This window comes from Hemitrygon akajei, chromosome 14 (genome assembly GCF_048418815.1).
Source record: "Hemitrygon akajei chromosome 14, sHemAka1.3, whole genome shotgun sequence".
Lineage (NCBI taxonomy): Eukaryota > Metazoa > Chordata > Chondrichthyes > Myliobatiformes > Dasyatidae > Hemitrygon > Hemitrygon akajei.
Window position 1 is genome coordinate 15,820,060 of NC_133137.1, and position 15,154 is coordinate 15,835,213.

The window sequence follows — 15,154 nt, forward strand, 5'->3', positions numbered from 1 at the left end:
GAAAGCCAATGTGCCAAAAGCTTTCTTGTTACCCTGTGCACCTGTGGCACTACTTTCAAGGAATTAGGGACCTGAATTCCCTGATCCCTTTGTCCTACTGCACTTCTCACTGCCCTATCCCTCACAGTGTAGGACATACCCAGGTTGATCCAAAGTGCAACAGCTCACACTTGTCTGCAATAAATTGTATCTGCCATTTTTCAAGCTGGTCCAGATCCCACTGCAAACTTTGGTCTTCGTCTCTGTCCACTACACCCCCAATCTTGGTGTCATCAGCAAATTTGCTGATCCAGTTAACCACATAATCATACAGATTGTTGATATAAATGACAAACAACAATGGACCCAGCACTGATCCCTGCAGCAATCCACTAGTCACAGGCCTCCAGTCAGAGTCGCAACCATCTACCACTTTGGCTTTTCCTGCATAGCCAATATCTAATCCAATTTGCTCCCTCACCTTGAATGCCAAGTGATTGAACTTTCTTGACCAACCTCCCACATCGGACTTTGCCATATGCCTTGCTTAAGTCCATGGAGACAACATCCACTGCCTTCCCTTCATCAATTTTCCTGGTAACTTCCTCAAAACTGTACAAGATTGGTTAGTCACAACCTATCAGTATCAGGTTTATTATCCCCAGCATGTGACATGAAATTTGTTAGCAGCAGCTCAATCTAGCAGAGAAAAAATAATAATAAACAAAGTAAATCAATTATGTATATTGAATAGATTTTTAAAAATGCAAAAACAGAAATACTGTATATTTTTTTAAAAAGTGATGTGTCCAAAGCTTCTAAGTCCATTTAGGAATCTGATGACAGAGGAGAAGAAGCTTTTCCTGAATCGCTGAGTGTGTGCCTTCAGGCTTCTGTACCTCCTACCTGATGGTAACAGTGAGAAAAGAGCATGCTCTGGGTGCTGAAGTTCCTTAATAATATAGAACACTGCCTTTCTAAGACACCAGGAACAAAGTCTCCCTTTCTTTCCAAATACTAATTCATCCTGTCCCTTAAAATTCTAATAACTTCCCCACTTCTGATGTCGTGCTCACTGGCCTAGCATTCCCTACTTTATTCTTAGCCTTTCTTAAACAGCAGAACGACATTAGCTATCCTCCAATCCTCCTGTACCTCACCTGTTGCTAAGGATGATTTAAATATCTCTGCCAGAGCTCCTGCAGTTCCTGTACTTCCCTCTCACAGGGTCTGAGGGAACCACCCTTTTTCAGGCCCTAGGGATTTGTCTACTCTATGATTGCTCCAAGACAGCAAAATCTCCTCTGTAATCTGTATAGGGTCCATGACCTTGCTGCTGCTTTGCCTCACTTCTCTAGACTTCATGTTTATCTCCTGAGTAAATACAGGTGCAAAAACATCCATTTAAGGTCTTCCCCATCTCTTCTGGCTTCACACATAAATTACCTTTCTGATCTACCAGAGGACTAATTTTGTCCCTTGCAACCCTTTTCCTCATAATATTTGTACGAGACCTTAGGATTCCCCTTCACCTTGTCTGGTTGAGCAGCCTCATTACTACTTTTAGCCCTCTTGATTTCTTTAAGTGTTCTCTTGCATTTCTTTTACTGCTTAAGTACCTCATTTCTTCTTGGCTGCCTATACCTACTATGCACCTCCCTTTTTTAAAAAAAAAAAAAACAGGGCCTCAATTTCTCTCAAATCAAAGTTTCCTAAATTTCTGTTCTTTTTGTTCTGTCAGGCACATAAGCTTTGTATTCTCAAAATTTCTTTGTGAGCCTCCAGCTTACTAGGTACCTTTGCTGGAAAACAGCCTGTCTCAATCCACACTTACCAGATCTTTTCTGATACCATCAAAATTGGCCTATCTCCAATTTAGGATCTATTTGATGACCAGAGCTATCCTTTTCTATAATTACCTTGATACTAATGGCATTTTGAACAGTAGATGCAAAACTTCTACACAAACTAGTGTCTCCTACCCTGTATCATTCCTTAATAGGGTATGAAGTATTGCGCACTGTGATTGGAACTTCTGTGTATTGATTAAGGAAACTTTCTTGAGCACATTTGACAACCTTTCTCTCCTTTTATGATAATGGAGTCCCAGTCAATATGTGGAAAATTTAAATCACCTACTATCACAACCTTGTATAGTGCCTCGGGGTTTCACAAGTATTGAGCTCTCTGCATCTCATTCAGTTTTTCCAACATGTAACCCCTGTGCTCTAAATAGTTATTTTGGGGTCACTTTTGTTAAAACAAAGCTTCAGAAAATTGGACATACTCAACTGGTAGCTGGTTGAAACTATGTTAAATCTGGTTTTTTGAAAATTATTGAAGTAATGTTAACACTTGTATTTCTACATGTCCCAGCTTCCATTTCCTAAACTGAAGCCTAAAACTGTTCACCATTCAATCCAAGCAAGCTATACATTGAATAAAAACTGTTTTTGACTTCAAATAGCACTATTTCCATCCCAGCTAACATTTAAGATAGATGAAATTAATACTCCAATTTTTGTGGAAAAAAATTGCCATTTTCCCCTCTGGCAGCATTCCAAAAGTAGTATGAGATTGGTGATTCAGAATCTTTATTTATTAATTAAATATTTCCGTAAGTCATAGGAGAAGAATTAGACCATTCTGCCCATCAAGTCTACTCCACCATTCTAGTATGACTGATTCTTATTATCCTTCTCTACCCCATTTTTCAGCCTTGTCCCGATAGTGTTTGATTCCCTTACCAATCATGAACCTATCAACCCCTGTTTATTTCCAATAGCAGCACATCTTATTTATGAGGCCCAAAACTACTGACAAAGCTCTAGGTACTGTCTGACCAATGCCTTGTAAGCCCTCAGTATTACGTCCTTGCTCTTAAATTCTAATCCCCTCAAAATGATTGCATTTGTCTTCCTAACCATAAATTTAACCTGCAAGTTAACCTTTGGGGAATACTGCATGAGAACTCAAGTGCCTTTGCACCTCTGATTTTTGAATTTTCTCCCCAGTTATAAAATAGACTCCGACTTTATTTCTTCTACCAAAGTGCATGATCATACATTTCCCTACACTATATTCCATATGAGACATTGCCCATTCTTCCAATCTAAGTCCTTCTGCAGACTCCCTGTTTCCTCTACTTGCCCTTCCTCCTAACTTTGGATGACAGAATTGATGGCTTTGCAGATGATAAAAGCCATTGACATTTAACTTGGTGGGGGGGTGGGGGGAAGCAGTCCCAACACTGACCACTTGTAGAACAGCATTAGTTACTGGCAGCCAACCAGTAAATGCCCCTTCTATTCCAACTGTTTGCCTCCTGCATCTTCTATCCTGTAATACTGTGGGCTCTTATTTTGTGTGGCAGCTTCTTGTGGCACCTTGTCAAAGGCTGTCTGAAAATCCAGGTAAACAAATTCAAATGTCCATAATTTTTTTTAAAAAACTTCTCTGCTGTTGTGGTTTGCTCAAAAGTTATTAACACTGTTTAAGGGATTGTGACATCTGATAATAAATTTAGGATATCAGTGCTGTTGTACAGTCAAGAGAATATGTAGAGGCAAGTTTGCATTAATTAATAGCAGAATGTCTTATCCCAGAATCTGCAACAGTTTCAAAATGATCTCACTTCATATTTCTTCTATTGGTACCAGATGTTCACTTCAGCAGCTATTTTAAGCTGAAAGTGATGGCAATCTGAGTTAGGGAATTAATTGCTTGTCTTTTTACACTGCCTGTTTCAGCATTTCTGAATTACTGATGCATGATTGGTATGGCTACGTTGCTGGTTTTAAATGGGCTGTGCCTATTCAACATACTGATTAAATTGATAATATTTTGTTGGAACAGCGGAGTAACAGTGCTTCTATTTAACATTAAAGACCCTGGCCCACCCACTTCATTAGCTCAATATTTGATTTTTAATTGTGCCTTCTTTCCTTAAGGTGGTAAAGCATTTCTAGAGGAGATTCCAATGGCACTAACAGCTTTCTGGTTCTTTCAAGAGATGATTTTGTGCTGTGTATTTCCAGCTATTTCAACTGATAACATTCCTAATCCTGTCCATCAGTGCTAATGCAAGCATTACTCAGCAGTTTTATTTGATGACATGAGGTTTAAATTGGGTCTTAATTCAAGTGTTCCCCCCTCCCCCCACAACCCCTCTCAGAATATAAACACTGGGCCACAATGTTGACAAATGTGGAATCATCTTGGTCTTTCTGTCCCATTCCTGAATGATTAGCTGAATCCCATGGTTGAGTTCATATGCTACAGTTATGCAAGTAATCAACTGCAGTAATGAAGATGTGCTGTAGCATTAGAGACTTTTTTTCTCTCTCCCCAAAGGTAAATATAAACAGAACTTAATTTAAAAATTGATGTGAAATACATCTGGTCCTTGTTTTTTGTTTTTCAATTCTCACAAACAATATTTATCTCTAAATCTGCAACACCACGAGATGATGATCTGACCTTTTAATTCACCGCTGTTTGAGAGCACTTCATTCCATCTAAATCACTACTACTTTTATTGTAAATGTGCTTTCATTTCAAAATAGTTGTGGAACTTTTTAGCGGATCATGAGGCTGTGGAAAGCACTACTTTAAAATCAAATTCCTTTTATTTTCTGAACTGTGCAAGATTTACAAAAATTGTTGAAGGTTCTTTTTAAATCATGGTTAAAATTCCTACATTTTTTTGTTTGTGCTTAACAATTCCTATTATTTCTCGAAATCATCATTCTCGTATCACACATTGAATGGAAAAATATCATGGAGGAAAAAAAATGAACATGAAACTTTTAGACAGATAAGAGGGTTCCCATGCATCTAAACAAGTAGATTGTTGCACTGTTGAGATATATCAGCTAGTTAACCAGTAACAGGAAAGAAAGCTATGTCTCCTTTTTGGTGAGGTTGTCCTGTTCCTGGTTCTTTAGGTAGACATGGGCTTCAGCTGCACCAGTAGGAGTGCAGGTACTGGGGACACAACAGTACTTCTGCTTAACCAAGTAAAGTCTGAATAGATATGCATTGTTTAATGGGTAGCAAGTCTGAGTGTGAGTATTAATGTTCCCATTGAGCTCTTAAAAACATTATGACATGTTTTCTTTTGTAACAGAATTGCAAGTTCATTTGAACTTGGATCAAATATGCAACAGTAATAGATGGGATTAGATCAGTAATTGTCCACATAACAAATGGTGCATTGGGTCCACTAATTAGTAGGTTCTGGATTGTATTTATCTATTTTTGGGGAGTGTGGGCATTGTTGATAAGGCAGATATTTGTTGTCAATCCCTAATTTCATTTGAGGGTTGTGATGAGCCATGTGTTTGAAATGTTGTAGTCCTTACAATGATGATCTCACTAATTCTAGTCTATGATGTATGAAGGTCAGGATTGTAATTTGAAAGGGAATCTGCAAATGCTGATGTTGCCTTCTCTGGTGTTGAGTTGTTAGACTCAGGAGACATACATTTTCTAGACAACCCATTCTGCAACTACAGTATAGCTGTAACAGACAGATTGTTAAAGGGTGCTGTATGGGTTGCTAATTAAGTGCACATCTTTTCAAGTATGCAGCTTTGTCCTAGATGGAGTTGAGTTCCTTGAATTGGAGCTGCGCTCATTCAAGCAAATGGACTGTGCTCCATGTGCTGTGGGTTTGGGTTGGCATTGAATTACTAGCCTCCGGATGCCCAGCCTCTGATCTGCCCTTGAGCCATCACGTTTGTATGGCTGCTTTAGTTGACTTTCTGGCTGTAATGATTGATTTTTTTTAACAACTACAACCATCTTCCTTTGTATTAAATATGACTCCCAATGTGAGTAAAGCTGCCTTTCGCCTCCATTGGCCTGGGTTTAATCCTGTGATAATGTCTGTGTGGAATATGCACATTCTCTCTGAGACCTCTCACTTTCCTCAATGTACTTCATCATCCTCCCATGTCCTGAGGATGTGCAGATCACTAGGTTAGTTGGCAAGGCCCCATGACATTAAAAAGGTTGGGAATCCCTACCCTAAGCGGAGTGGTAGAATCTGCATTTTGTTGATGGGACTGTGGGAAGGATATGTTGGGATTGGTGTAAATAGATACTTGATGTCTAGTGCAAAATTGGTGAGCTATGGGGCATGTTTGTATCATTGTTGAAATGTTTCTTCATGATCCCTGTTGATTTCAGTTTTACTCAAGTTCCTTTATGCTGCACTTAATGGAAAAATTGTTTTTTTTATCAGAGGTAGTAACTCTCACCCAGCCTCTGGAATTCAGCTGTTAGATCAATAGTGGAACCAATGAGGCGAGTTGAATTGGATTTTGTAGCTATAGCTTAAATTCCACCCCTCTAGAAATGGAAGTCAATGATGTATTAGTCCTGTTGACTAGTTTTTGTATCTGTGATCTAACTAAATGACCACAACACCTCCAGTATACCTGAATAATAGGTGGTGTTTAATTTTCTTGTAATAATGTGTTTGGTACAAACAATAGCAGTACAGCTATTACTGCATTGATTTAAATGCACTAGAGATTGCTTTTTTAACTTCATGATGATGCTTCATGTATAATTTACTATATGTTAAACTGTTAGAATTATCTAACTTGTATGCAAAAATTCAGACAAAATAATGCTCTGGTACACAGCCAGCAATTTAGTAGAAGGCATTTAGCCATGGGAAGATCATGCCCTATTAATTGGCTCTAATATGCTGGATCTTGTAAGTGCTTTAAAACCTTGGCCAACTCTGTAACGCTTCTAACTTTGTTACTGTTGTTTTACTTGGACCTTCTATACCACCTAATATATTAATATTGTTCCGTTCTTCTGTGGCTTTACACGAGTTTGAGTAAAGTGCTTCAGATGAAGTAGGTTGAAGGGCAAAATTTAATTTGAAATGGGCACATTGTATGTACTTCCCATATCCTGGCTGACATTAGGGATTGCCCATTTAAACTTGCATTTAGTGATCTGAGAAGCTGCTCTTTATATTATTAGCATGGCAATTTCAATTCTCAGTGTAGGTTAGAAATTTATAATCGAATACCTAGATCAGAGGTAAGCAAATGTAAAACTTCACTGTCAGAATTTGAGCATACATTTAAAAGAAAACTAATAGTAAAGGTATTAATATTATTTTAACATTTGGAGTACTTAGTTAAAGAGGCTTCATTATTCATAAGCAACACAAAATGCTGGAGGAACTCAGCAGGCCAGGCAGCATCTACAGAAAAGGGGTACAGTCAACGTTTCAGATCGAGATCCTTCCGAAGTGTCTCAGCCCGAAACATCGACTATACTTTTTTTTTTCCCCATTGATGCTACCTGGCCTGCTTGAATTCCTCCACTATTTTGTGTGCGTCGCTTGGATTTCCAGCATCTGCGGATTTTTTTCTTGTTTGTTATTCATAAGATGGTTTTTTGGATTTGACATTATTGAGTTTGCCCATCAATGTACATTTTGGCTTGAAAATGGGAATCAAAATGGGTTTGTTATCACAATTTTTATGTCATAAAATTTATTTTATGGCAGCAGTACAGTGCAAAGACACAAAATTACTATAAATGACAAAGTAGCAGGAAAAAGCAATAATCAGAATAGCGTTTAATATTGTTGGGATATGTTGTAAAATGTGTTTTAGGGCAGCAGTATATTACAATGCATAACAAACTATAAATTACATTAAGTATATATGTTTAAAATTTTATATTAACTGAGCAGTGCAAAAAGAGAGGAGAAAAAATACTGTGGTAGAGTCCATAAGTTCAATGTCTCATTGAAAATCTGATGGCAGAGGGGAATAAGCTGTTCCTGAATCGTTGAGTGTCTTCAGGCTTCTGTACCACCAATTTGATGGTAGCAATGAGAAGGGGGTATGCCCTGGGTGATGGGTCCTTAATGATGGATGCTGCCTTTTTTTGAGGCATTAGCTTTTCAAGGTGCCCATGATGAAGTTTGCAGAGTTTACAACTTGAGCTTTGTCTGATCATGTGCAGTGGCCCTTCCATACCAGATGGTGAATCAACCAGTTAGGTAGTGTTCATGGACCATTCAAAAATCTGATCGTGTAAGAAAGGGGCTCCCAGTCTGGGGTTCATGGACCCCTTGCTTAATGGTATTGGTCCATGGTGTAAAAGAAGAGTTGAAAACCTCTGGTGTGGGTGAAAAAACTGTTTGAACTCATTGAATGTGGGTCTTCAGGCTTCTCCGCCTCCTCCCTGATGATGATAATAATGAGAAGAATGCATCTCCTGGAGAGTGTGGTTCTTAATGATGGATGCCTACTTCAGGCACCACATCTTGAAGATGTGCTCTGGTGGGAAGAGTTATGCCTGTGATTAAGTTATGAAGTTAAAAGGAAGGAAGCTGAAAAATAATATAGTCAACGTGGATTTCAAAAGACAATATTGTGCTTAACCAATTTCTTGAGTATTTTTGAAGAGATACAGAGAGGAGACAGTGATTATAAAGTTGATGTAATTTAATCAGATTTTCAAAACATCTTTAATTTGTGCCCTGGAAAAAACAAATGAACATTAGATAATTCAGTGTCAGGGCTACAAAGCAGAGTGGATTGCAGGTTGAATTCCAAAGAGCAGAGAATGGGATTAAGGGCCCAGCTACCCACAGGTGGAGAGGGGAATGGCTTGATCTATGCTGGATCTATATAATTCTTTAATATGCACGTGAAATGTATTTAAATCTTACAATGTTAATTTGGAGATATAACCAAGGAGAGGGACCAAAGCATGAGCATTGTCCAGAAGTTTAGATCCCATGGGATCCAAGGGAAGATGGCAAATTAGTTCCAAATTTAGTTTAGTAATAGAAGATGAAGGGTTGCATTTCGGATTGGAAATCTGTAACTAATGATGTGTACCACAAGGATAGGAACTGGGATCCTTGATGTTTGTGATATTCTTCATTGACTTGGACACTCGTGGGTGATATAACCTTCAAGTTTGCTCATGACAAAGTTTGTAGATAGTCAAATTAGTGGAGCAATAACAGGTTGGATTTAATCCTGACCAGACTAATGTCCTACATTTTGGAAGGTCAAATAATCATAGCATGTGCTCTGTGAATGGTAGTTCCTAGGAGGCTCTAATGAGTAGAGGGACCTTTGGGGATACAAGTCCATAGATTCATCCAGCAGAGATAAATAAGGTTGTGAGAAGGGTATATAGAATTTATCACTTGTAGAAAACGAGCAAGGCTATCATGTTATAAATTTATAAAACCCTTGTGTGACATTACCTTGCGTGTTGTGTGTAACCCTGTTCACCACACTATTATATTAGGAAAGATGTTATTGTTCTGGGGAAAGTGCAGACTATTCACCAGAATGTTGGTTGGACTGGCATTTTGGTTATAAGGAGAGATTGGATTGGCTGTGTTTGTTTCCCCTGGAGTGAGGACACTGAGACGTGACCTGTAAGAGGTATACAAAACTGTAAGCAGGATAGCTGGTAAGAATTCCACCCCCCCCCCCCCCCCCCTCCCCGGTAGTGAGAGTCATAAACAAGAGAACATCTTATAAGATAGAAGGTGCAAAGTGTAGTTGGAAATGAGAAAATTCTGCTAAAGGAGGTGATGATGCAGGTAGACTCATAACCTGTAAAATTACCTAAACAAGACTTGAATTGACAAGGCGTGTCAGGCTGTGGGCCCAATATGGGTAAATGGTACTAATATAGGTTATTAAATGATGTGGGGCACAAGAGTCTGTTTCTGTGTGTGCTATGACTCCAAGACTTAATGGAACTAAGCCTCCATTGAACTTCAGCAGCCCAATGCCATTGGGCATTTTCCAGTGCATTTTGAAATATAGAGCAAAAACTATTAAATTGTTAGATCATCATTTCAGTACAGGAATGGCTTTACACTCTGTTTACTACTAAAAGTTTATCATTTCCACTCTCCTCAAACTTGTGACTCAATATAGATTGTTATCTTAGTTTGTGTATCTTTAAAAGGTTTATATCCATATCAAATATTTGTAAAATTGCCTCATTTTCTCTGATACTTTTTTTTTTTTACAGGTTCCTTTGCAACTAATTGAAAGTGTTGAATGCCGTGAAATGTTCCAGCTTCATTTGACTTGTAAAGATTGCAAAATTATCAGGTACAAAAAATATGTTTTAGATATTTTTATCTTGTATCTAATACTACACATTTTCAGGACTCACTGACACAGCTGGTCTTTATAAAAGCTGTAAAATTCAAATGTGAAGTTGAGGTAATTAAAGCAATAATTGCTGTAGACGGGAGACAAGATTTTTGACCAAGTTATTAGATGCTCATTGTTCATGCTAAAGTGGGCAAGGCTTCAATGACTATTGGCCTCCGCGGATTCTTCAGGAAGTCTGCCTTCATAATAGATTGTTCACATTCCCCATTGACTGAAATCTAATTGATGCAGATCCATGTGGCTCTCCTAGGGCCAATACAAAGCTGATGCAGCATGACAATCAAGCAGTGTAATCAGATCACAAGTGGACTAAAACAAGCCAGTAATACAGATTTTAAAAACAGTTTTCTCTTTTTTAAAAACAAAAACATCAAAACAGGTGTCAGTTTTCTACCTTCGAACAATGTCAAGAGTGGGTAAAGCGTTTGAATAATGCTATACGACCTCCTACAAAAATAGAAGACCTGTTTGCCTTTGCTTACCATGCTTGGTGTATGGATGTATATGCCAGTGAAAAAGAGCAACATGGAGACCTGTGTCGACCAGGTATTGTTAACGTTTTACTTTCTTCATAAATGTTCCTTTAAACTTTGTACCAAAGAAGGTTATTTTCAATCAAGTAGGGAGCACATATAAAGGAAGTTTCAAAGATTGACAGTCCCATTTGAGAAATTGTCTGACAGGAAGTACACCTTGCTGGATATATTCCTTTCCAAAAAAACTTGTTGGCATTCATGAGCGCAAACTAAGAATAAAAGTGCTTCTGCAGCCAAAAACATCACATTTCAGAAACGTACCTTTATTTACTTAGAATGCTTGACGCTACTTCTTCCTTATAAAGAGTAAACCACTTGTAACTATTCCTAAAATATTTAATTTTTCAGGTGAGCATGTTGTTTCAAGATTTAAAAATGAAGTGGAACGAATGTGTTTTGATATGAAAAATGCATGGAGGATCACAAATATCAATGACAAATACAAGTAAGACTTGTATTGCAGTAATTTATCCTGTTGGTGATACTTATTAGTTGTTAATCTTCTGACCTTTAGTCTTGGCCAGATGAGCATGTACATTTGTATCCAGAATTGTGTGCTATGGTAAGGTTGGCTCTGATTTCTCACTACTTGATATTTGTAATGAAAGTTAGTGTCATTTTTGAACATTTTAATGAACTTCAAATTTGATAAAGTTAAGGTGTTGATTTTTTAATTTCAGTGAGTCAAGTGGAAAATTTGCTGTATGTCAGTAATTGTTAAAGTACACAATGTCTTAATATAGCAAAACTTGCTGTTCAGCAAACTGCATATTCTTCAATTTTGTACTCCAGAGTTGATAGGTTCCTTCTTAAGGATATTTGGATTGTTTTGAAATTTATCTATGGCCTTTATCAGATTCCAGTGCATGATGGCTTTGACATTTATATTTGTGCTACACTATTATGTCTCTGTATTCTTTGTATTTTCTTGGTCATTTGATATGCAAAAAATAATTTTTTGTTTACTATTTTAATTGTTCCTCCAACTTGTCACATGTACAATGCATACTACTTGTACAGATCAAATCATTATATCGTGCATTGAACTGGAATAAGTTAAAACAATGGTGCAGAATTAAGTGTAAAAGCTACTGAGAGTACAATGCAGAGTAAAGTGCAAAATCATAAGGAGGTTGATTAGGAGGCCATTGTATAGAAGAGGTCAGTTTATACGTCTGAAACAGTGGGATAGAAACTGACCTTGAGCCTAGTGATACATGTTTTCAGTATTTTGTATATTCTGCCCAGTGGGAGAAGAGAAAATGTTCAGGGTCAGTGGGGTCTTTGATTGTGCTAGCTGCTGCACTGAAGCAGCAAGAAGTATAGATTAAACTAAGGGTTCCCAACCTGGGGTCCTCGGAACATAATTGTATTGGTAATTTCCTGACTGCTATTCACTGCTGGATGTTGTTTTGGAGTCCATAAGGCAAATGGAAATGTGTAGATTCTTGAACATTTGAGCTGGGGAATCTGACAGTACACTTGGATAACCCTGATGGATCATTCATGAACCATTAATTTAAAGGAAGTACTTATGATTGTGTGAGAGATCAATGTAATGGACACGTTTAATTGTTTGATAATTTATTTAGTTTTGGGATGACTTTTTATTTTCTATTTAAATTGCTTAATCGGTATTTAATTAAGTTTTTTTCAATGCAGTTTAATTGTCAGGAATACTCAAGCATTCAAAGTCTTAACCACTTTGACCAAAGGCAAAGCTGGGGTAATTTCTTTGTTGGATGCCAGCTCTTGGTTTTCGCCATTTTGTGGTGAGGATTGTTCTGACCTGGTGAGAAAGCCCATCATTGTTCAGCAAAGTCAGCCTCAGAGATGAATGATTATGACATCCTTTCATCGTCTTTTACTACAATATATTAAGCTATTTTGTTGCCTTTTACATATTGAATGTTCTCATTGATGATTGAAATGATAAGGATTGTTAAATAGTATTTTGCTTTGAATTGCAGGTTATGTGCCAGTTACCCACAGCAATTACTTGTACCAGCTTGGCTAACTGATAAAGAACTTGAAAGTGTTGGAAACTTTAGATCATGGAAAAGAATTCCGAGTGTTGTCTACAGGTGACAAAAGATTCACAAAGTTAATATATATGAAAATGTACTTTTAAAAGTGCATTTGAACATGCATTACAAATTTGTGGGAAAATATCTGTATGATAAAACAGTGTAAAAACCCCCCTACCACTTTGCACTGTGACCTGTCATCACAGTAGTTGGGATGGTTCAGCCATTTCTGTTTGAATTTTGTTTGCCAAGCATAGAAGGCCTTTGAAAACAAACATATTAGGAATCCTCCATGAGTGATATCCATTGCAACTCATTGGAGGTGTTGAGAACTAGGTAATATTTTCTAAATCTGATAAAGATATTCCTTGGTCTCCTTTTCATCATTAAAGTTTATGAAAGATGTCTTTTTTTGTTTTTAAGACTTCAGTAAGTAAAGAAATATTTCTCTGAATGATGTCCAGTTTTCTGAGTGAATGAGTTTTTGATTTATTGGGCTAATCAGTGGATATACTGCTTAATTTATTGAATACTTAATGACTTATTCAATGTTCAATTTAAAAATAATTCTCAACAATATTTTTTGTTCAACTCCTCCCATGTTTTTCCTCCCCACTCTTAAACAAATTCATATTTCAGTTACTGTTTACTCTACTGCTGCCATCTCAGCTGCTCTGGGCTTAGTGATACAGGTGTCCCCCTTTTTTTTTCCCCCGAACGTTTGCTTTATGACATTTCGGCTTACAAACGGTTTCATAGGAATGCTCTACCTTCGGATTGTGGGAGAAACCTGTATAGCCTATCAGCATTGTTGCTTCATTTATTCTGCCATGAAAAGTAGTTTTCAAAAACTATGACTTAATTTTTTGTAATTTAGCAGGTCCAGTTAAACTTAAAGACAATCTGAATGTGCATGTTTTTTAAAATTCATTTTAGCTAGTTTATCTGTCTAACAATACAGTGATGAAAAGCAAATTGCTTTTTGTTTGTATATATGATTTGAGCATTGCTGCCAGCATTAACAGCATTGATTTTATTCATTATCCTTGGAAGCATCTTGACTCACTATCTTTGTAGTGAAGGTATTCCCATAGTGCTATTTGAAGTACTTAAATTCCTCATCTGAGTAACGATATACCCTATTTTTATGTGGGATTAATGGGGTCTGCCTTAGTAAGCAATTTACTTGCTGTTGATGTTACAAGAATAAGCCGGCTGAGTTACTGATTCAAATATTTCAAATTTTCCTTATTTTCCCATTGCAAACAATTATGGGCAGTGCAGTTTTGGTTTTGTTAGCAGCACATGGATGCAAAAGTATCTTTGTAGTACTCCATCTTGGTTAAAATGCTATATGCTAATCTGAATAAATTTATTATTTTGTTTTAAGAAGACTCCAGTTGGTTTGCCAAATCTTGAGATGCATTTGTATTGTACAATACCTAAAGTAAAATGAATCCCAATTTAAGTAGTAGTCTATCATATCCTCTGGCATGTTTCAATTGTGCTGTGAATTTTTTTTTTTAGTGATCCTTATGTGGGCAAGCATGTTGATGATCCAGTTACCTGAGAAGAGGATTATTATTAAATGTATTACCATTAGTACAAATTTTATATAAATAACTTCATGGTTTTTCAGGCACCAGGGTAATGGAGCAGTGATTGCCCGCTGTGGTCAACCAGAGGTCAGCTGGTGGGGCTGGAGGAACGCAGATGATGAACACCTAATACAATCTGTTGCAAAAGCTTGTGCCATGGATAGCAACTCCCTGAAACATGTCAGTGGCATTTATATGCGTGATTGTCCTAATGGCAGTGACCTCTCTGATGGAGAATTTGGTAAGAGTTGTAATCATTTGTTCATGAGAGTTACTAACAGCAGTAATACATTTATACTTTCTGTTAAAGTCTTTTGGTTGTTAACTACCTGCTGATAAGGTGATTGTTTTTGTATTGTAGATTCTTCAATGACTAATACAACTGGAGTAGAAAATATATGCAATCCGCCACACAAACTTTTGATATTAGATGCAAGGTCATATGCAGCAGCTGTAGCTAACAGGGCAAAGGGTGGTGGATGTGAATGTCCTGGTGAGTATCAACAAGAAAATGTAAAAATAAAAAAATCACCCTTTAATTCCAACGGGGGTGGACTTGCACATATGTGAAAGATAGCTGAAGTACACCACTAAACCTGGTCATATTATATAATAGCCATTAATTCCTGTCAGCTGCCAAAACATATCAATGTTCTGGGGTCCGGTTGTCCAGGAATACAAAGAAGTAAAAACACAAAAAGTTGGCAGAACTCAGCAGGCCAGACGGCATCTATGGGAGGAGGTAGTGACGAAGTTTCGGGCCAAAACTCTTCATCAGGAGTGAAGTAACATGGGATGGTGGTGAGGGGATAAGA

General features: G+C 37.4%; 1 protein-coding gene across 8 annotated transcripts in view; it reads left to right on the plus strand.

Moving 5' to 3' along the window:
• mtmr3 (myotubularin related protein 3) overlaps positions 1–15,154 on the plus strand; it is a 77,956-nt gene that overhangs the window by 37,423 nt on the left and 25,379 nt on the right. For all 8 annotated transcript variants that reach the window (XM_073065507.1, XM_073065509.1, XM_073065508.1 and 5 more), the window contains 6 exons: positions 10,030–10,112; positions 10,558–10,724; positions 11,063–11,159; positions 12,685–12,798; positions 14,381–14,580; positions 14,701–14,832. In XM_073065507.1, coding sequence (XP_072921608.1) covers positions 10,030–10,112; positions 10,558–10,724; positions 11,063–11,159; positions 12,685–12,798; positions 14,381–14,580; positions 14,701–14,832 — 793 coding nt within the window. The remainder of the gene's footprint in view (positions 1–10,029; positions 10,113–10,557; positions 10,725–11,062; positions 11,160–12,684; positions 12,799–14,380; positions 14,581–14,700; positions 14,833–15,154) is intronic.